The sequence below is a fragment of the Lonchura striata genome, chromosome 4A, assembly GCF_050655825.1.
Source record: "Lonchura striata isolate lonStrDom1 chromosome 4A, ASM5065582v1, whole genome shotgun sequence".
In the NCBI taxonomy this organism is placed as follows: Eukaryota; Metazoa; Chordata; class Aves; order Passeriformes; family Estrildidae; genus Lonchura; species Lonchura striata.
In genome coordinates, this window is record NC_140742.1 from 9,195,097 (window position 1) to 9,217,263 (window position 22,167).

The following is a 22,167-nucleotide window of genomic DNA, read 5'->3' on the forward strand; positions in this document are numbered from 1 at the left end:
CTTTAGCTCTTTTAAAGCATTTGTATTTGTGGGGTCTTGAAAGGAAACCAAACTCATTGTGTCTCATGCTATCAAATTAACAGCCTTCACACTAGCAACAAGATAAAACATTAATGTCCATTCCCTGTTGGAAGGATTCTGATGGAAGAGGAGGTCCTTTAGCAGATGCTGGACTCATGCTTTGACCAAATCAACACAAAAATCAACTGATTTGGATGTAAATGTGTGAATAGCTAGAAGCAAAAGCTTCTGTTTCCCCACAAACATCCAGATCCAAGCACATTGACAATCCCTCTGGAAAAACTCTCAGAAATGGTATTCATGTCTACTTACACTGAAACAAAGCTTTATAAATTTTATTTTCCATACACATATTCTGTTGTCAGCATATTTGTACATTTTAAGATCTGGAAAATTGTACACACCACTCTTCATGCTGCAACAACCTTAAAGTGCTGGATCAATTTTTGACTTCTGTTGAAGCTCAAAAGAATACTTTCTATGTATATCCTATATATATATATATATGTATGTATGTATGTATGTATGTGTTTGCATCTAGGAAATGACCACATTTCACTAAGATAGCCTAGCAAAAGTGATATTAAATACTTTAATCTGCAATCTCAGCATGAAAACATAGCTGTGATCCATCTGCTGGCAGCAGAGAAGCACCACACTGACAAGAGGGTGTACTCATAAAATGCCACCTGATATAATTCCATTTAACACTGGCAGGGAAATCAAGTATTGCAAGAGCAAAGGTACAATACAAGAGACCAAGAGGACCAAACCTAAAGCATACAGTCCAACCCAGCAACATTGAATTACATTCCTAAAGAAAAACAAATGACTTGATCCAAGAGTCCATTTGTACTCTGTAATCACTTTTGTCAGAATCAGGTAGAGTGTATCTTTGGTCACTGTGAGGACAAGAATAATTGAATGTACAGGTATTCCTCAACCATCAAAACTAATTCTTTGGAAAACTCCCTTCCCTGAAAACACAGCTATTTTGAGTTGCTTAAACATCAGTACTGACTGTCACCTTTGTGTATGTGAATTACTGAAGGTGTTTGCCCCACAACATGGATACAGGGTCAATGCACAAAGATTAAATATTGAAACAGCTTTAGTAAACACTTGCTGCAGAGGACAAAACTTTGTGTGCTCTCAGGGTTTACTGGCTGCAAAAGGCTTTTGCCAAGATGGACCAAAAAGGTTTAAGAAGAGCAAAAGGCTTCTTTCATTCCATCAACATGAACCAAATAGGAGTGAAGCAGAACACAACCACAAACTACTAAATTCGATTTTGATTCAGTTTAGATATGGAACACAGAATTGCAAAGGTATGGCACTAATAACAAAGAAAGCATCTTCAAACAGGTAAGATGCTCTTATTCCTTTGGAAGTCACTTTCTTCACTATACATATATTCATTTTTGCTTTATGATCAGCATTCCTCATCCTAGACATTTTGTGCTCTTACACTGAGACAGCAATAATGAGGAGGTTAAAAGCAGATTAATTCTATCATACCTGAAAGGTTTTGTATCTCCACTTGCTTTCAGAGATCACAGCTTTTCAGTGATGCCCTGTAAACCTAAGCAAGCTGTCCAAAGGAACTGCAGGAATCTCTGAGCAACCTGTGTTCTCAGTCAGAGTGCTCTCAAAATACTTTTGGTCCTCACATGGACCAATGCTGTGTAGTTTCTTTTATTCTCAGAATCAAAGCTGAAACTGCAGCCAGTGAAATTCCAGCCTCCCACCCTCATTTCACAGTTGAGCTCAGAACAAAAGGAAAAATGCAGTTCAACAAAATAGCACAGGAGACATTTCCTTCAGCAGACTGTTGCCTTTTCTGAGTAGCCAAAGTTCTCCAGACCTGAACCTTATCCTGACAAATTAGACACCAGGGTAGTGCAAAGCTGTTCAACCTACATTAGCAGTCAGCTTCTCCCTATGATGTTAAACAAATTAATTCACTAGAAGAATCAGATGTTCTTCTCATCTTGTGTCAGGGTATTAGTGAGATCAGGTACTACTTTTACATTCAGAAGGAACAGGAAATTCAGGCTGATTCACAAGAACAGCCATATGCCAAGCACCCAACAGAAGTCTGTCGAGAGCTGGGTATTCATTTTCCCACTGCATGTACAGTCCCTTTTGACACAGCATTCACACTTCATAATTATAGTTTCAGCTGTAGCATTAACCAAGACAAGCTGTAGGCATCTAGAAATTTTCTTATACAAAAAGATAAACGACAAAGTTTTGTAGATGTCTTCTTTACTAAAAATAATCACACTTCCCCACAGGGACACACCAACTCTGTTCAATTCTCTGGTCCTCAGAACACTTAACTTTCTCCAAAGTCATACAGTAGCTTCTGTAACTCATCTTCGGACTCATAGCATGTTATTCTGTCATGAAGTGATTGTTATTCTGCCATGAAGTGATTTGAACTTTTTTAAATAAAGAAACCTTGAATTAATTTGGTGTTTTGTTTTTTTTTTTTTTTTCTTGAAGGAGCAGGCCAGGAAGTCTGGGAAAGGGAAAAGAACAGGGAAGGTGGGCAACAGAGGTGGAATTAGATTATACAGACTGATAGCCAGTACGACTTTTTCTTCTTCCAATGATGTAAGATATAAAGACAAGAATGATAAGGAATCCAAGTGCCACGCCCACTGCGATGGGAATAAGAAAGTTCAGGTCAGAATCAGCAATGCATTCTTCAGCTGTAGAAAGAAGAAAAACAAAAAAAAGCAAGGGAGAATAAATTAGTAAGGGAAATCAAGCATTAGAAACCAAAGAAAGCAAGGAGGAAACAGGCATTTCTGAGAAATTACATTGTATTAGATACAATAATACATGTAAAGCAAAATCAGTATTGAGTAGAGAATTGATGGAAAGATTGATTTCTTTAAACACATTGACTCCACACATCCTTTATATTTTTTATACCTCTTCTGATTTGTACATTTAATTTCAGCTTCCTTTAGCAAGCAAAGGACAGATTAGAAACGTGAGGACAAACCAGCAGTCTGTGCATGCATTAGCTGATCACACCTCAGAGTTAGCAGCAATAAAGCAACAAAAGCCCCACACTGGTGTAGTACTGCCTTGTCCAGGGGTCTTCTCAGCCCTCTAACCACCAGCACTCCCCTGGGTCCTAGACATAAGGGACAACCCAAGTAACAAAGCATAAACTTACTAAGACCTACAAGACATGGCCAAGATAAATGTGCCTCCAGGCACTGCATGGAAAACACTGAAAGACTCTGTTGGGCTGGGTAACTTTATTTTCCATACAAAAGAGTCATTTTAGTTTCAGCTGAGAACTACACAGACTTCACTGAAAAACACATCAGAGGGAAAAAACAGAACAGACATCTGTAACACTACAGTAGTTTTTAACATACAGGTAAAATGCGAGGACCTCCTTGCTGGTAAAAACACTCATCAATGATTAGCAAACCACGCTGGAACTGGTTTCAAACTCGGGGGCAGGGCTTGGCACCGCAAGCTGTTTGTAAGGAGAGCAGAGCTCCACCTGCCTGTGCCACGAGAGGTTTGGTAAGGCAGGAGGCCGTGCCTGGGCTCTCCAGCTCTGGAACAGTGCCTGACTTTGTGCCTGTGTTTCATAAAGCAGACTCCTGGTAAAACTGTCTTGTTTGAGTTTTTAATTAGGACACAGCATCACACAGAGTCAACACTTCTGCAGAAGTTGGCTGCTGTTTTTCACCAAATCAGCATTAATTATGGGAAATGTATTGTCTTGCTTTAGCTTATGACAGTCCAGCACACACTTGCATAGGCCCTCCCTGAAATGCTACACAAAGGCTTTGACTAAGAGCAAGGAGAACACGTGGAGGCTCAGCAGCTGAAAATACTGAACTCAGATTATCTGAAGACACCTACTGCCAAGTAGAGCAACACTTGGAAGGAAAAAAAAAAAGAGAAGAAAGGAACTATACACCTTATACAGCTATTTCAAAATATTCTGAGAAAATATTTACACATCTTAGAGAGACATTCATTTGATATTTAGTCATCTCATTCACTAAATACCAACATAGACAATTTGCTAGATGCTGGAAAATGGGTCATGAAACACTAACACTAAATATGAATGGATTTGCTACGGATGAAGGTGCCCAGTAGGCAGTGACAGAAATTCCCTCTCTTCTTCAAAGGAAGGAGATGGCTGCAGCACACATCACACTGTGGCACTGTTACAGGCAATTCCCAGGGTGAAGAAGGGGTTAAGGTTTCATACCAGGAATATTCCATCCTTGCTGGCACACATCTATCCAGGTATGGCTACTGCACAGTGGTTAGAAGCTTCAGAGAGGTGTCTTCAAGAGCAGAATTGGTAACTACAGCCCAACACACAGCAGGGCCAGCAGGAACAGCTTTTTCGAATGACGTGGCTGAATGTGTCTCCATTCAAAAAAGTCAGAAATTTTGACCCAAAATTTTTTTAGCCCCAGTATAAAAGCTGCCTTCCCTTTTAATTCCAATAATGAGATTCAACCAACAGCCCCAAAGTTTGTGTTTTATTAACATCTGCTAAGGAAGAGAGAACACTGTGGTAAATAAATTTTAAAAATCAGCCAAACAAAAAAACCAAAACGAGGAACAAATGAACAAACAAAATGCCTCTTCCAAAACCCAAATCCCATCATTCACTGGCTAAAAATGCTTCCTTTAACATCTTTAACCTAAAATATCAGAAACCCCGACATTAGAATACAATACTTAGTAAACTGTGTATAAGGAACTAAACCAACCACACTCTATAATAGGTTATACACATTAATATTCCACATCCACAGGTGTTAAATACATCCACAATTTAAATGCTGTTTCCACAGACCAGAACAAAACCAGCTATGTAACAGAATCTCAGGCTGTTTAGAGTTCACCTTACTCATTGAGTTTATTTTCTTTTAAAAAAGACAATACAAGACGTCTGTTTTCAAATCAGTTAAAAAATGTGAACAAGTTTCCTTAAGAAATAGAACAATCTTTATTTTTAGAGCACAGGTTAAACAGATTGACAGTTCCCTATGGAGCAATACATACAGGAAAACTAGTGGTTTTATAACAACAGGACGTCAGGTGAAACTGATGCTTTTTGAACCAGTTACCTGCACATCAGTCTAGGAGTACTTAAACCTCTGAGTGAATATACTTACAGCTTTTTGCAATGGGATTTCTAGTGTTGATTTTAGGAAGCAGTTTGCATGAATCCTCTATTTTATCACTTGGAAACTGTGTACAGTTCAAAAATTTGCAAGGTCAGAAAAATAGTGTGATGATTACTCCTTAACAGAGATGCATGCTTAACTGGTGCCACTGAACATCACTCACAAAAAAAAAAAGCTAAAAAAACTATATGAACGTCTGCATTTGAGGATATATTAATATGAAAAGTCATTAGATCAATTTTTTAAAATTAAAATGTTAAGTCTTGAAGCTTGTTTCATGATTAAACTTATAGCAGTTCCCCACTTTCATTAAAATGCATTTAAGTAACTGATGCAAAATTCAAGCTGTAGACTACAAGCTATAGTAAGCATTATCCACCCATACATGCTTCCTTGGCTAGTGTCAAGAGTAAACTGTCTTTACAAAAAAAAAAACAAACAAACAAAAAACCAAACCATTACTGAAAGAAGTGTATTTTATGATTTGTATACAAACATGCCACAGACATCTCTACAACCCTAGAGAACACTAATAAAACACTAAAGCAGCTTTGATGCAGCCGAAACTCATTCTAAATGGGGAAATGATGGTATGTTCATGAAAGAACTAGCTTAGGCAGCTCATGTTATGACATATGCAAAAAAGCCACAATTATCTAGAAGTCTAAAAGACTTCTTTTTTTTTCCATGCAGTAAGAAAATGCACAAGGAGCCCAGAGAAAAGTTGTGCATCAAGGGGTTAGTCTCTACAGAGCTGCAGTTTAAGAACAGTCCAGTTGCACTGTACTTTTTTTAACCTACTTATTCTTTTCATACAGCAAGGAAAAAACAGGTGTTGTGGGTGCATCTCAGACTTGTTTGGCTTTTGCATTCTTAACTAACATTAATAAATGCTACACTGCAAGCAACCCAACACAAACGTTCAACATTCAGAGTGCCAATGGCGGGCAGCTATGATGGGAACTTTCACTGGCAGAGAACCATTCAAGATGAAGATTTAAAAACAGCTCAAGCTGCAACAACAGATACTGGCTCATTAAATGAAAGCATCTTTAAACAAGGTCATTCAAAGCAACAAGACAGACCAGTTCTGTGCAGAGTATGGTATGAAGTTAAGTGCACTTTAAAGTTCTGGAATATTTAGAAAGGTTATTCCCTTTAAACTGATGCCACTAAAAAAAAAAGCTTGCATTAATTTAGCAGAAGTCTGCCTTAGGTGAATATTTTAGATGATTGCCAATGTATAATAAAGAATTCAGTGCCTAACAGGTTTTTTTTTGAAAGCATCTGGAAACGGCACTGAAGTCTTCCCATCTATTCACCATTTGGCAAGTTACTCATTTTGTTTGTACAGCCATGGTATAGGAATGAGTCCTGAAATTACACCAAGGCAGGAGTAAATTATTGAAATCCCAACAAAGGCAAGTAAGTTACTGCTGCCACTTCCAGAGATCACTTAATTACCAGCCTGAAGTTCAATCCTATGGAAAACAAAGTTGCTATTGGGCATTAGACAATCCTTGTTAAATACTACACAAGTCAACAGAGTGACTAATGCTGCCAGCTTAACCCACAATTATAACAACAACTAAGGAACGCAGAGGAGAGAAGCAAGTACAAATTCTATACTATTCTGGGAGATGCCCAATGCACATCAGTTCAGAATGTGTTATTGTTTCAGGCTAGTATTTGTAAAAAGCAGAAATAAATCCTAAATGCTTTAGGGCTTTTGCAAGATAAAATTCTTAGCCTAGCAATTCATCCAGGATTTGACATCTTCAAAACAGCAATGAAACCCACATAGTCTTCTTAGTGCAGGAAAACAAAGTGTAATTCTGCTTCATCTGAGATAAACATTCTCCTTTTGTTTCTCAACTCCAATTAGCTGTGGCTAGTAATTACTCCTAAGTTTTGGGTCTTTTTTGGACTTCAGAACTTGCACTTGCTTTGTTTAGAGTGAAATCATAACAGGAATCACATTTAGATTCACAAAGTTTGATATCCAGCATAGCTTTTTCTTCTGCCAATTATGTAAGCAACCACTATAATGGCAATCAAGACAGCAAGTGCAGCACCAACTACAATTGGGATTAGAATGCTGTCATCATCCAGCGAACACTCCTGGGCTGTAGGTGAGAGAAAGGTTGCAATAAGGAATAAATAAAGACAGAATACTTGCCAAGTGTGGTATATAAATCTGTTTTCCTTAATATGAAGGTGTTAAAATATCAAGTATTATTTAAACTAAAAGAAAAAGAACTACAGAGGTCTCATCAATACATTTAACATATTTAAGCATTTTAATTAATTTAAACATTGATAACCTATAGCAAGTTAAGGGTGTACAAGTTTTCCTGTGCACAAGATCTGCATTAGGCAAGGGAGCAGCCATTTTTCTACATTCAGAAACCAGGCTTATCCATTTCATACTTAAGGTAAGTCTGATTGGTACTTTCACTCGTTAAGGATAAAAAGTGATCTAGATTTGGGCTCATTAAGGATAAAAAGTGATCTAGATTTGGTATCAAAAATCTATCCAGAACAAAGACATGTTACACAGATAAAATAATTGTAATTAGAAGAAAGCTAGCTGCAACTTTAACTATAGAGTGAAATGCATCCCTAACTCTTTAGAAAGACTAAACTGTTTACCCTACACACATCTGGAGTTATCTTACTTCTGTCTAAAACCAGAACTTTTCAATCTATATCTCTACAGATCAGTCTAGTCCAATAAGACTGTGCTGCAAGTATTTGCATTAAGCACAAAGACCAGTCTGCACTAAGTATTAAGAGGTAATTTATGACATTTCAATTTTCTCCAGACAAGATCAAGATAATGCAGCAAACAAACATTTCAGAATGTCTTTTCTTCTGGATATTCAAGGCTGCCTCTGAAGGAAGCCCTGACAGTTCATTCTTCCCCAACACTCCTCTTCCTCAGACTGACAGATAAAAAGAAACAGAACACCTAACAGTACACCCAAAGTCCACTTCTGCAAAGGTTTTGTCCAATTTTCTTACATATCTGATCTACAAATGCTGTGTATCAAGAGGCTGTCAAGTAAATTCTAACCTATTCTGCACAGCAACACTTAAGTCCCTATTCAGTGTCTCTAGTTCGTTCAAGTTTTGTGAAGAAGAACCATGAACTTATCAGACATTTTTGAAGTGGGAACAAAGCTTTGCTTGAACTTGAATGTCACTCTCAGAACTTCTCTTCATTCCATGTCTATCTAAACATACTTCAAAAAATTGGAACAAGAGATTCTGAGATAAAGTGCTTGTACCTAATGCTGGTGATTTTTAGCAAGTGAGAATTTTGCAAGCATCACTAAAAACAAAAACCTAACTCTTACCTGTAGCAAACTTATTTGCCTCCACAAGGAATGGCTGAATCCATAGATTAAAAGTATGTACTTGAACATTTTCATTAATCTGAAGGGTTTGCTCTTTTCGGCACATGTAAGAGCTACCAAGGAAAGCATCCCACTTGCTTAAGTTGCTGTTGTCTGCACTTGAAATGACTAAACAAAGGAGGAAAAAAAGAAAGGGAATTTGCATGTTCACTTAAAATGCAAGACAGTTGCTAATACAGTAAGACCAAACAGCTGAATCTAGAGGGGCCAACACTTCAACACTGACTAGTCTGGAAAACAAAGTAGTGCAAAGTACTGGGATTGATCAGCTTAACCAGAAATCAGAAACTAAAGTTATTACAGTACTTGGAGTAACCTCTCTTTCATATGTACATGACATCAGGCTTTCCTTATACCTCTGCTTGTCTCAGTGTTGCAGAGCTGCAAGTGTTTTAGCTTTAATGCTCTTTAATTGCTGTAGATATGACAAGCAATTAAAAAAAAAAAAAGAGAAAACATATGTTTGTTGGGAAAAAAGTATACTTCAGTTTTTGAAGGACTGGCCTTTCTTTAGTGAGAGTTACGTACATGTGGTTGGAAGATACAGCAGCATTTTCAAAGAAGGCAACAGCTGGTTTAGGAAAAAAGCTTCAAATTTGGTACAATTGTATTTCACATAACATTACTGAGAAGAGTTATAAAGAAGCCCTGTCAATTTATAGTGATTCCATTAGCAAAAGTTTCAGGAATCGTAGAGTGGTCCCACACTGCTGTTTAAAGTAACTCTTACAGCCATTTCTGCTTATTTTTTTTTGTTCATACCAACTTCTAGATATAGAGTAGGAGCTAACAGTAAGCATGAACACTGAAAAAAAGAGCCAGAAATATTTGATACATACATTGAATAAAATATCACCCTTGTTTAAGGCAGATACTGTTTCTTACCAGAACCATTCAGACGGTTGAGCAGAGTAACATTCACCTCCCTCAGATAAAATTTTTGTACACTTGCACTTGTATTTTTCTGTTCAAGAAGAAAGAACCAAGTGTCAGTTTGCAATTCTGCATTTGTAGCTTTGAGAACACGTGCTTTACAAAAGCCAACACATTTACCGGCCTTACATTTTCAACAACTTTAACCCAGTTCTCCATTTGTCTTGGGGCACTCAACTGGTCAGTTCCACTTCCCATATGGGAGCAGCCCACCACCAGCAAGCAACAGGAGGATTTTACTGTAAGTGATCACCATGCATGCTGTTAAATGATAAATTAGTTTAAAATAAAAGAAGTTACTTACAACAGCAAATGTGAAACCAATCAGTGTGCTATTTCCATCATTCAGTTTCAGAGTGGCTGTTGTGTTACCACAGGCACCATCTGCAACAGTTGTCTTTGGATTGATGTTGATCAGAAGAGGCTGAAATACAAAGAACATCAAAGACATTCAGCTGCCTTTGGAATACATTGTCCCAGTCAGAAACAGTCTTGGGTTAGAAGAGCTTGTCATAAATATGACAGCAGGAAGAGCTGAGCTTGGCTGCTATGGAACCAAGGCTGTTTGATTTAAATTTACATGCTGGCAGCACTGAAACAAAAAAATTGCTAGAGAAGTTTTACTTTGTTCACTAACACAACAGGCTACCCTCTGAGGGGAAAGACAGTATCTGCAGGGAACAACAGCTGTAACAGCTAAGAAAGTTCCAGACTTGTAATCACTCCCAATAACAAATGTAAGATTTTTGAAGACACGTATTATGCGACAAAACTATTCTGATGTCAGAGGCACTATGTACAATACTTAGAAGCAGTTCTGGACAGCCAGCAGTGTACAAAGCAATACTCTGCATTCAGATGTCACACCAAATAACTACAGCAACTTTTACTCTTCAAAAGATAAAAGAAGCACCTTTTCTTGAGAAACATTCAGTTGCAGCCCCACAGTTGCCAGGAAACAAGTTTTATTTCCACTTTTAAGAGAATAATTTCCTGTGTCTGGATTCTCCACAGGTTTGGGAGCAGTTGTTGGAGCAGGAGACAAAGTAGTGGTAGATGCAGTAGTTACATTGGCAATAGTAGGTGGAACAGTAGGTGCAGAAGTAGGTGTATCAGCAGGACATCTAGACTCTGAAAAGACATTTTAATCACCATTTAACTACTGAAATTTTATTGAAGTCTTATTACTCAGACAAAGTACTGCTGCCACTTATACTCAGAAATCCCTTAACACTCAGTTTTAAATCCACACTCAGTACCACTTGCCTCTGACACATGGAAGCAAAACACACAAAGACAGTTAAACTGTTTTAAAAGTGTGACATGTATTTGCTGTAGACCAAGTAAGTGACCCTATTAGGCTACATGCAGCAGGATGCTGTGCTCATCTTTTTCCTGAGCTAGGAGATGAGACAACAGGCTCTGGACTACTCAAATTCCAACAGCAGAGGCCACCACTGGATGGGGAGGGCAGTCAGCTAAAACCCCTCAACTCAAATGATTTACTCAGCAACAGCAGTTCTGAAGTGCTTATTCTTAATAACCCAATTACTGGAATACACACTTGAGAAGAATCCCACCTTGGCACACAAACAATCGACAGTACAGCACACTACTAAATCCACTCTCCTAAGCTATTTTTCCAGTAACAAGGAAAGAAATACTAGAGGATATTTACATGGATATTATTAAACACAACACATCTTAGAACTGGTGGATTTTTTTATTATGGGACTTTGCTCCCTGCACTAAGGTGGAATACAAAAAAGCTCTTTCACAAACTGAAATGCTCACCTTTTTTACTGACTGTGCCATTCTGAACAAAAGCCTGCATAGTAACATTCCAGAAAATCTGTGTTGTATTTTCTGCTTCAATAACAAAGGAATTATGACACACGAAGACAGTATTCAGTTGAATTGGACGCGAAGGATCCCTCACAAGAACAGTAATTGGTCCTACAAATAAGCATAAATATTTTAATGCCTTATGAACTACAGGAACTTAAAGGCAGTCTTATATTTTATATAATTTTGTAAGACAAAGACTAAGCGATAATTAAGTTTAACAATTTTAAACTGTCTTGAATGTTCCCCCTGTATGTGCTGACCTGAAGTGCTAGGTAATGTAGGAGTAACTAAGCCTACAGAGCTAGACAAGCTATTAGAAAGGTGAACTCTTTTACTTAAGTTTGTAAAGAGAAAATAATTCTATTATTAGTAGGCATTAGTCAGCCTAACACTGACAGAGACAGCCTAACACTGTATTGCTTGGCAAGGTAGAAGGTCAAGCAGTGCCCACTAAAATTAATCTTCTATGTGCCTGCTGTCTAGCTCACTGATCAAAGCTGTTTATCCTTCCCCTCTCTTCCACTTAGAGGAATTACATATTCAGTGAGCCATTTGGCCTGCATTGTTACCCAGCAGGCAGGTACAAGGAACAGCAGTTGGCAGCACGTGGTACAGAACTCATTACATTCACTACTAACCCCTGTATTCCTCCTTACTTCGAAGAAGCCAAGCCAGGTCAGGTACACAAGGTCTGACAATGCTGGCTGAGATTGCTTTGCAAGTCAGATCCTGCACTGAATGTTACCTTTTCTTTTAGCATCAGGAAATACAGCTGTGTCATTGGTGTTGTAGGTCAGTGTGATGAAGTCTCCCTGGTAAGTTTCATTGTTTTTTGTGATGTTAATGCTCCAAGAATGACCTTCTCCAAACTGCACTGCCACAAGGGCAGCTTGTGTGTCATTGCCACAGACGCTTCCATTGTGTGTCACACTCGATGACAAATTCAGGGTTGTGGTTTTCTAGAAGAAAAGGTGAATATAAAATACACTCACATGCAGCTCTTCCCCATGACAACATTACAAACTTGCTGGAGTTAGCTGAAACCTTGCACAAGATAAGTGAGATTATTTTAGGTTATTGTGGAAAATTATGATAAAGGCTCCTTAACACCTGCCTGAGAAAGGAGCTGTGTCAGATTCAAGCACAAAGGTACAACTCTAACCTGGCTGTAAACCTTGATCATGTTGAGCTGCAATTACATCTACTACTTGGGCTAAGAACATAACTACACTGATACTGGTTAGACTCTGAGTTTTGTGCACATCATTTAAGTAAGAGCAACAGAGTACTTTCAGTCACTTGTATGTCTGAGAACTTATTCTTTATTTTATAAGGACAATATAGGAATATTCTTCTCAACTGACTTTGTAAAAAAAAGTAAGAAATCAAATACCCTAAGAAAAAGAGCTTAAAACTTTTATCCAGGTCAAAATCCAGTTCTCAGCAAGAGTTACTCCCAAATACTTACATAATCACCACTGTTTGATTCATATTTTATCAAGAACCTCATCATCCAATCTGCATACAGGCATGTAGCATTAGAAGCATCCTTTATATCTACTTCAACTGCATAGGACTGGAAAAAACCTGTAAGATATGATTATTAGCTATTAAGACATTGCTTTTTCTTCATTTTCTAGAACCACTTAAGAGGATGGCTCATCACAAAGCAGTAAATTATGTCAGGACCACATTCAATTTACCAGACAGTGAAAGAATGGCTGAATTTCTAAAAAGTACCAAAAATAGGGAGCACACCACGAAACTGTCAAAGCTGGCAAAAATCGAGAGAATGTTTTATAATCTGTTTATCTGACACAAACAATATTCTCAAAGCACTGACAGCCCAACATTGGCTGTACAGGGTATTGGGCCATCTTGTCTAGACCGTGTCTTTGCCAAGAAAGGCCGGACCGCCAATCCTTGAGGTCCCTTCCAACCTAGAATTCTGACTCTCTGAATAAGCATCAGCTGTCTGGTGACACAGTGGGCAAACCAAAGGACGTGAACACAGCGCTTGACCAACGCGCTGCCCGCAGACCAGCGGCTATTATTTCACGTGTTGTGTCCGCGATCAGGAGCCACGCTGACCCTCGAGACGGGACGGCACGCCTTCATTGTGCTCGCAGAGACACGGGCATTAAATCCCCCCTGCGCTTTAGGAGAACTTTTCGCAGCTGTTGTGTTCCCGGCTCCCGGCACGGCCGCTGCCGAGCCCGAGAAGCGCCGACCGACCGGCCGGGCCGCGGGGCCGGGCCGCGGCCCCCGGCGGAAGCGCCCGCGGCTGCCGGCCCCGCCGCCCCTCCCCGCCGGGGTGGCCGCGCGGGGGGGCGGCAGCGGCGGCGCCTCCGCCCCGGGGCCGCCCCCGGGAGGCGCCGCGGGGCCGAGGCGGCTCCGGGACCCCCCGGTGCCCGCGCGCCGCGTGCGTGACGGGGCGGGCAGCGCCCGCGGGGACACCGCCGCCCGCTCCCCTCCCCCGCGCCCCGCCGCTGCCCCGCTCACCCGAGGCGCCGAGCAGCAGCAGCGGCAGGAGGAGGCGGCCGCAGGAGGAGGCGGCGGAGCGGCGCGGGCCCATGGCGGCGGTGGCGGTGCCGCTGCTGCCCGCGGGGACACCGGGGCACGGCGAGCGGCCGGAGCGAGCGGGCGCGACAAAACGCTCGCTAGCGGTCATGTGAGGGGCGGGGCGGGGCCGCCCGCGCGCCGCCAATCGCCGCTCGGCGCCGCCGCTCGATTCCGTGGGTCGCGGACGGGCCGCTCGTCGCGCGCCGCCTCGGGCGGGCGGGTCTGCTGTGATCCGCTCCGCTCCGCTCCGCTCCCCGTCCGGCGGCGGTACCGGCGGCGGCAGCGGGGGTGCCCCGCGATGGCCGCTGCAGGGGCAGGGTAGCCGCGGCTTGTTCTGGCCCTCGGCGGTTTTTGCGGTGTGCACTGGCGTTGCTCTGCTCTGTGAAGGGGCACCTTACAAGAGATGCACATCCAGGGGAGTTTAATAGAGAGGCTTTCACTGAGAAAAAAAAAAAGAAATAAAAGACCAAAGGTAATGGCCGCGTTGGCAATAAGCACGAAGGGTTAGCGGCTCTCGGCGCAGCTGTCCGGCCGGCCGCCCTCCCGGGCTGGCCGGGGCTCGGTGCCTCCGCCGGGCACAAACCCCTCCGGACACGGCCCTGCGGCGGGAGCGATTGGCACCGGCACCCGGAGCTTCAGCGCGGTTCCGCTGCTGCTGAGAGGCAGAAAGTGCAGCGGGAAACGATGGGGAAAACAGGAGCTTGGTGCACATCACGGAGAGGAGAACTTGCGCTGTGGAGCGGGGAGAAGACGGCTGGACTAAAAACTCAGTGGATTTGGGTCTGAAAGGTGGAATAAAGTGTGATGGGTGCTGGATGGCACCCTGACACTGTTGATTAGGGGGAAAAAACCCCAATAACCCCACACCCAAGCAAAACAAGCTTGGCAAGAAAGGGGAAATGGAAGAAGGCATTGAGGCTGGGAGACAGCCAGAAGATGCCAGAGGAGACGGAGCTCTGTGCTCAGCAAGGAAAGGCCTTTCTGGAATGGCATATTCCTGTCTGTGATGCTGTGGAAGAACTGAGCATTTTGAATGGTCGGGTTCTAAGAGGCATCCCCAGCCATGGGAGAAGAAGATGAAGTCTGAAGAAGATGATAAAACGCACTGACCTGATAAGGAGACAGTTGGAGTGAAGATGGTGCTGATAGGAAAGCAGTTATGCCGTCTGGAGGAAGTGGAAATAATGCCATTTGTTATCAAAGGGCAGTTAATTTTCTCAGTTGTGTGCTTGCAATCCTGTACTTTCACACAGTGTCACAAAACCAAAGCTGGCATGTCAGGGCTGCACAGAAACCAGGGCATCGATCAAATGAAGGTCCCACATGCAAGAGCTGTTGTGGTCAGAGAAGTTCACTGCTTCTTTGCATTTCTTTCTCTGCTAGAGCCCCCTCACCACTTGTGTTACATACCTGCACGTGCACTTGTGTAAGCATGGTTGCATGTGACTCTCAAATTCCCATAATTTCAAAAGAGTAAATTTGTATTTGTCCTTTGGGCTTAATTACCAAAAATTTATTTGAAGAAATACATTTTATATTTAATAACTGACTTGCTGTAGGCTGGAGGGAAATGTCAGTAACAGCAGCACAGATGAAACCACGAATTCTGAAAGCAGCAAGACTTTCTCAGCTCCACCACAAAGAATGGGGCTTGAAATCCACAATTTCAGAGGATAAGGGAGAGTCTTGCTCTGGGAATTTTGTATTTCCTCAGGCTTCACTCCTTTAGTACAAAGTTCTGTTTTTAAAACGTGATCTCACAAGGAGTTAGGAGCAATCAAATTAGGAGGATTTGACTATTAGGAGACAGACATTTAATTAAGCTTTAATTAATTGGAAAAGGAGAAAATAATTGGTCTTTTCAGGTAGGTCATGCAGTGGAATGGCACCTTTTGTATCTGCTGGAGTATTTACTTCAGGACTTACAAATATACATTGATATGTTCCAACACTCCCTTGTTCTGAGTGAAGAATTCTGAATATTTGGATCTCTTGCTTCCACGGTAGGAAATGGGCTCTGAACCAAGTAGATGTTCTGCAGACATAATGGGAAGGCTGATTAACTTGTTTCCTTTATGCCAATTTAGTGAAGCTTGAAATGAAATCTAATGGCAGCAATCATAACAAGCAAATCCTTTTCTGTGTAATAACACAGGAAAAATAGCAAGTGATGTGGGATTAAAAGAACAGTATAGTTTATTTAATTTAGCAGAATGGAAAACACCTTGCTTTGCACCAGAAATATCATAATTAATACCAGAAAACAGATTATTTCTCTGTTTGCATCTGGTTACTTCACCTTCCCTGCACTCCTTCCCTGCCTGTCACAGGCATGTGGGGGTGTGACAACATTTTACATAATCTTGGTGGACTGAGCTGGTGGTTTATTGTCACTGTCACAGAGTCACAGGGGGATTGATGCACCTGCAGGTGCAGGAAGCGATGGGACAACCACAAAGGCTGCCCAAGGGGTTTCTGCCCTGTGTGGAATCCTTGGGGAGACCAAAAGATCAAATTCCACCTCTGAGGAGTTGGTACAAACACCGTGTTTGTGTAAAGGAAGAGGTTTGTCCCACAAAGCTCACATGGTCCAGCCATCTGGATGTGATAAAAGGTTGTTAAAAGCAATGTAAAAGCATTTTCACAGTGATATTCTCCTCTTGCCACCCAACTGACAGAAGCTTGATTTTGGCACTGTTCTCCCTAAACAGAGAAATTTTTGGCAGTTCCCAAGGCCTATCTCTTCTTTGTAGCTCTGGAGAGAGCAAAATGAAGTTGTTCCTCTTATGTTTAACAAATCCTTCAGCTGTCCTTAAAGTTTAGTAGTTAGGGGTCAAATGTTGTCTGATTCCTCCTTAATTCCATAAGTTATTATATTCAGTGCATGTAGGATTCAACCTCTAACAAATATCCACTGCATATTATTTATAATGAGTAAGTTCTTTATTGATTGTGGCAGTTTTAATAAAATTTAGGTGATAGTTGTACATCAATGGCATAAGCTCAAACTCACATTCTCAGCTGTTTTCCTTTAATGAGAGAAGAGTGAATGACTATTACCATAATGCAGAGAAAATGCCTTACCCTCTTGCTTAGTAGAGAGAAATGATTTTGCAGCTGGCACAGTTCTGGGAGCTGCTGATGGATGGCAAGCTGATCCTGGTTTTCTAAAACATTCACATTCCTTATGTTTATTGCTGGATGTGAGGAGGAGGACTGTGATGTTTCTGTGCAGCATTACAGTTTTACTGTATGTTATACTGCCTGACATCAGTTGTTTTAAAATGGTACTGACATGTACTGAGAGCAAATATCAAAACATTATAATTTCTTTTTAAAGCTTAAGTTTATTGAGGAATATAATTTCGTGCCTAATTTCATTTGCATCATATGTTTAATCCTTTGTGAATCCTTTAGCAGTTTCAGCAGTTTAGATACTATTTCTGTAATCAAACTTTTCTTAGCCCAGGGATTTGCCAAAGTTGATGGATGTGTGTGGTCAGAAGCAGTGTCACTGTTTAATGAAGCACTGAGTAACTTAATGTTTCTGATTCCTGGTGCAGAAGAGCAGAGGTTGTGATAAAAAGAAGAAAGAGATAATCCCTAGGACATGCAGTAATCATGACTTTATTCTAATGTGTTTTTATTTATTCTTTTAGATATCTCTAAGCAAAAGGGCAATTCCTGTGGTTTTCTTTCAGGGAAAAGATTATGGCAGAACCAATTATTCCTTCCCAGGAGGCAGAGAAAGGATTTGATTCCATTTCACGCGGAAGAGGTGGAAAGGGGAATGTATTCATGCCGGCCAGAGAGGTTGCAGATTCACTTGGCAGAGGGGGGTGAAGCACAGGGACCTTCTCGGGACTGTGGCAGCAGCTCTTGGCGAGTTTCCCTCCGCGCACAGCCCCAGCGCGCAGCCGTGCGCTGAGCGCTCGGCTCCGGCCGCCGCAGGGAAGCGCGGGGCTGTGCGGCGCAGGGTGACACCTCGGGCTGTGCGGCGCAGGGTGACACCTCGGGCTGTGCGGAGCAGGGTGACACCTCGGGCTGTGCGGCGCAGGGTGACACCTCGGGCTGTGCGGCGCAGGGTGACACCTCGGGCTGTGCGGCGCAGGGTGACACCTCGGGCTGTGCGGAGCAGGGTGACACCTCGGGCTGTGCGGCGCAGGGTGACACCTCGGGCTGTGCGGCGCAGGGTGACACCTCGGGCTGCGCGGAGCAGGGTGACACCTCGGGCTGTGCGAGCCCCGGGGCAGCACACGGACAGCTCCCAGCAAACCCGTCCGTGCAATCCGGCCGCTCCCGGGCTGCCGCTTTCCGGGGGAGGTGGTGGCAGGAAACCAAACCAATAAACGCTGCTGCGGGAAACTGCTGAGTCAAGACTGGGGAAATCACGTGAAAAAGCCAAAAAAAAAAAAAAAAAAAAGAAAAAGAAAGCTTGGTGGGGAGGTGAAGAGAGAGAGCAGCGAGCTGAGAAACTTCCTGTAAAGCACTCGTGTCGCGCCGCAGCTGGAAAAACATTCCCGGCGCTGGGAATTGTTGGTTCCCCAAACCCAGCCTGTCCCCCAAACCCAGCCTGTCCCACAGACCCAGCCTGTCCCCAAACCCAGCCTGTCCCCCAAACCCAGCCTGTCCCACAGACCCAGCCTGTCCCCCAAACCCAGCCTGTCCCCAAACCCAGCCTGTCCCACAGACCCAGCCTGTCCCACAGACCCAGCCTGTCCCCCAAACCCAGCCTGTCCCACAGACCCAGCCTGTCCCCCAAACCCAGCCTGTCCCCCAGACCCAGCCTGTCCCCAAACCCAGCCTGTCCCACAGACCCAGCCTGTCCCCCAAACCCAGCCTGTCCCACAGACCCAGCCTGTCCCCCAAACCCAGCCTGTCCCCAAACCCAGCCTGTCCCCAAACCCAGTCTGTCCCACAAACCCAGCCTGTCCCCAAACCCAGCCTGTCCCACAGACCCAGCTCGGGGCCATTGTGGGCTGCAGCCTCAGGGCTGAAAGCAGGGCAGGAGCTGGGCCTTGGTACGGTGCCGTGGCACTGCCGTCCCCGTGCTGGGTCACTGCTTTCCCTGTGCCAGGGCACTGCTGTCCCTGTGCCAGGGCACTGCCGTCCCTGTGCCATGGCACTGCTGTCCTCGTGCTGGGTCACTGCTGTCCCTGTGCTGGGTCACTGCTGTCCCTATGCTGTGGCACTGCTGTCCCTGTGCTGGGTCACTGCTGTCCCTGTGCCATGGCACTGCTGTCCCTGTGCTGGGTCACTGCTGTCCCTGTGCCATGGCACTGCTGTCCCTGTGCCAGGGCACTGCTGTCCCTGTGCCGTGGCACTGCTGTCCCCGTGCTGGGTCACTGCTGTCCCTGTGCCATGGCACTGCTGTCCCCGTGCTGGGTCACTGCTGTCCCTGTGCTGGGTCACTGCTGTCCCTGTGCTGTGGCACTGCTGTCCCCGTGCTGGGTCACTGCTGTCCCTGTGCCATGGCACTGCTGTCCTCGTGCTGGGTCACTGCTGTCCCTGTGCTGGGTCACTGCTGTCCCTGTGCCATGGCACTGCTGTCCCCGTGCTGGGTCACTGCTGTCCCTGTGCTGGGTCACTGCTGTCCCTGTGCTGTGGCACAGCAGCAGCATCAGGCTCCGAGCACTCCCAGCTGCCACTGGATGTGATGTGTGCTGCAGCTGGGTTCACATGTGGTAGCAGATGAGATTTATGCATTTGGTGAGTCAGACCAAGCTGCTTGTAGATGTAGCTCTGTTTAATGTGAAAAAAATGAACTTGTTTGACTGACAATGCGTTCCTTGGGCTTGTTCCAGCAAAGTAGAGGTGTGTCAATACTCTCTGGCTTGTGTGGTTTGATCAGCATGCAGTGCTAACTTGCTGGAGATACATCTGTCAGCTTCAGAGCAGAATTTATTGTGTGAAAATGGCTCTGCACAGAAGGCACCGCCCACTTCCAGCTCTTATGAAAGATGTGTTGGCTGTAACATTTTCTGAGAGATTTCAGCAGGAAAAGAAGTTACATCTAAAATAGAAAGCAGGGAGGGAAACTGGATATTATATAGTCATTTTCATAACTGGATATTTTATCTGCAAGACTTCAGTGCTATAGGATCCCTTGTGACCTAGAATAACATTACATCCCTTTTACAGAGAACATAATGATATTTGTAACTAGTCTATAGTTTCCAGCTCTGACAGAGATCAGAAACCAAGGTCTGACAAACACCAGGCTAATGCCTGTTCACTGTGTTGACCTGAAACAGCTCTCTGGGGAAGGATCTCTCTCCAGTTTGAGGTTGTGTGTTTGCTTTGTGCTTTTAGAGCTAGGATTTGAAGCAGCAACTGCTGCTGTAGGAATTAAAAGGGAGAAAATGAAGGGATACACACACAGTGTCAGTTCTACAAGTGACAAAATCGCAGCCCTGTGGTTGCAGAACCAGTTTTGACCTAGTCCCCAGCCACATCCTACAAACCAGCTCTACCTGTGCAGTGACAAGGCTTCAGCTCACCTCTGCAGAGGCTGTTTTGTAATTTTTGTTCCTATCTCATGCTTGAGAGCTGCACCTCCGCCCCAGCACGCACTTGGCAGAATTGGCCTGTGTAGTGCCCTGCCCAGCCTTCACTGAAAATTAATTAATGAAAGAGTGCTTTGCCTTGAGCCTGAAACTAGCACCAGCTGAAGGGCTTTGTGTATGTAATGAAGGGCCTGCTTTTGAGAAAGGTATCTGGTTTGGGCCATGATAATTATTTTTTTCAGCTATACATCAAGTTTCAGAGACTACACAAGGGTAAAACAGAACGGGCACTGTGATAATTTCCTTGGAAGTTCAGTCCAGAAGGGGAAAATAAAGCTATATATTAAGTGAACACGTTGCTAATAATCTAGCACTCATTTCACAATGAATTAAATCTACTACTGCTCCAAGTAGCAACAAGCAATCTATTCCTTATCATTCCAGATGCAATTTACTTGCATGCTAGCCCCTTTCTGCAAAGTCATGGTGACTAAGCTTTGCAAAGAAGCATAAGAGCCCTTGAGCCCTGCAAAGGCCTGGGCAGTGACCCTCTACACTCCTTAATTGCATAACACATCTAAATGTTGGATCTACTCAAAGCAGTTACTGCAACTTCCTTGTTACTGCAAATATCAGATGGAACAGAATCTGTAGACTTACTTTTGTGAAAAGACAAAATTTCATAGCAAGTTATGATTATTCAGGAATTTTAACATAGAAGTACTGAGTGACATCCCTGTTTTCCTCCAGCTCTAAAATACAGGTGCTGCAAGCAGACAAACAACTGATTTTTTTGAGTGAGATAAAGAACTATCAACAGTTGTAAAGAAAATTAGGTTACTTGTAATCTCCTGTCTGAATAGTCTCCTTAGGCTGCAAGAACTGACCAAACTTTTGATCTAACAAATACAACAATGCTGGTAGCAAAAGAACTCGTGGAATTCAGCAGATACAAGCAGAAGGGACATGATAAGGAGACAATTCCAAGAGAAAAAAGCTACGTGAGAAGGTGCCCAGCCCAGCAACAATGGAACCCAAAGAAAATCAAGAGTCCACCAACCAGAATTTTATGTTTGACTTGGCATGGGTGATGAGTGTCAGGGGTATAACTGAGAGGTGTGAGTTGGGGTAGGGGTCCCTCTCCAGAGGCACCAGTTCAAGCTGCAGCCAAAGAACTAACAGGAGACTAATTGGAAACATTCACTTGGACTTGGCATTCTTAGTGGGGTCCTAGGGCCAGACACAGGTACTGTGGCTGGTCTCTGTAAATCTCTAGCAATTGATAACTCATTCTAGAAAATTCACTTTCAAAGTTACTTTTTTTGTTTATGTCCTAATGCTAATTTTCTTCAAGCAGCAGCAAGAGAAGCTGTGAGTAATTTGAAAGGTGACCTTGTACCAGGAAACAATTACTTAGCCAGGAGAAAAACCTGCTTCTTTGTAAATTAACCAACATCCATTGCTTCTCTTCCCAGTTAACTCCATGAGTTACAAGATACACTTTGCACAAAGTTCAATGCCTCTCAACCACTCCAGTGAGTTTTGAGGTGCTCATTGTTTAAATGCCACAGTATGTCCACAGATCCTGGCCTCTTTAAGGGGGAACAAAAAAGGCAAATCCAAAGCTACCATCTTAAATCTGATTTGTCATCAGTTTTTCTCAATCAGGATAAAGCACAGTGGCAT

The 22,167-nt window shown here is 43.2% G+C and overlaps 1 protein-coding gene across 2 annotated transcripts; it reads right to left on the reverse strand.

Annotated features, from left to right (window-relative positions):
* Positions 1–326: 326 nt before the first annotated feature.
* Positions 327–14,093, reverse strand: LAMP2 (lysosome associated membrane protein 2). 2 transcript variants are annotated; one of them, XM_021548489.4, is made up of 9 exons: positions 13,916–14,093; positions 12,882–13,000; positions 12,159–12,372; positions 11,360–11,521; positions 10,479–10,696; positions 9,870–9,989; positions 9,518–9,596; positions 8,573–8,740; positions 327–2,738 (listed from the first exon to the last, which is right to left on the reverse strand). In XM_021548489.4, exons 1-9 carry the CDS (start codon positions 14,082–14,084, stop codon positions 2,596–2,598), a joined length of 1,392 nt encoding a protein of 463 aa, XP_021404164.3. In that variant the 5' UTR covers positions 14,085–14,093; the 3' UTR covers positions 327–2,595. The 2 variants fall into 2 exon arrangements, with proteins under 2 accessions (XP_021404164.3, XP_021404165.2); XM_021548490.4 differs by lacking the exon at positions 327–2,738 and adding an exon at positions 3,285–7,339.
* Between the last annotated feature and the right edge of the window lie 8,074 nt (positions 14,094–22,167).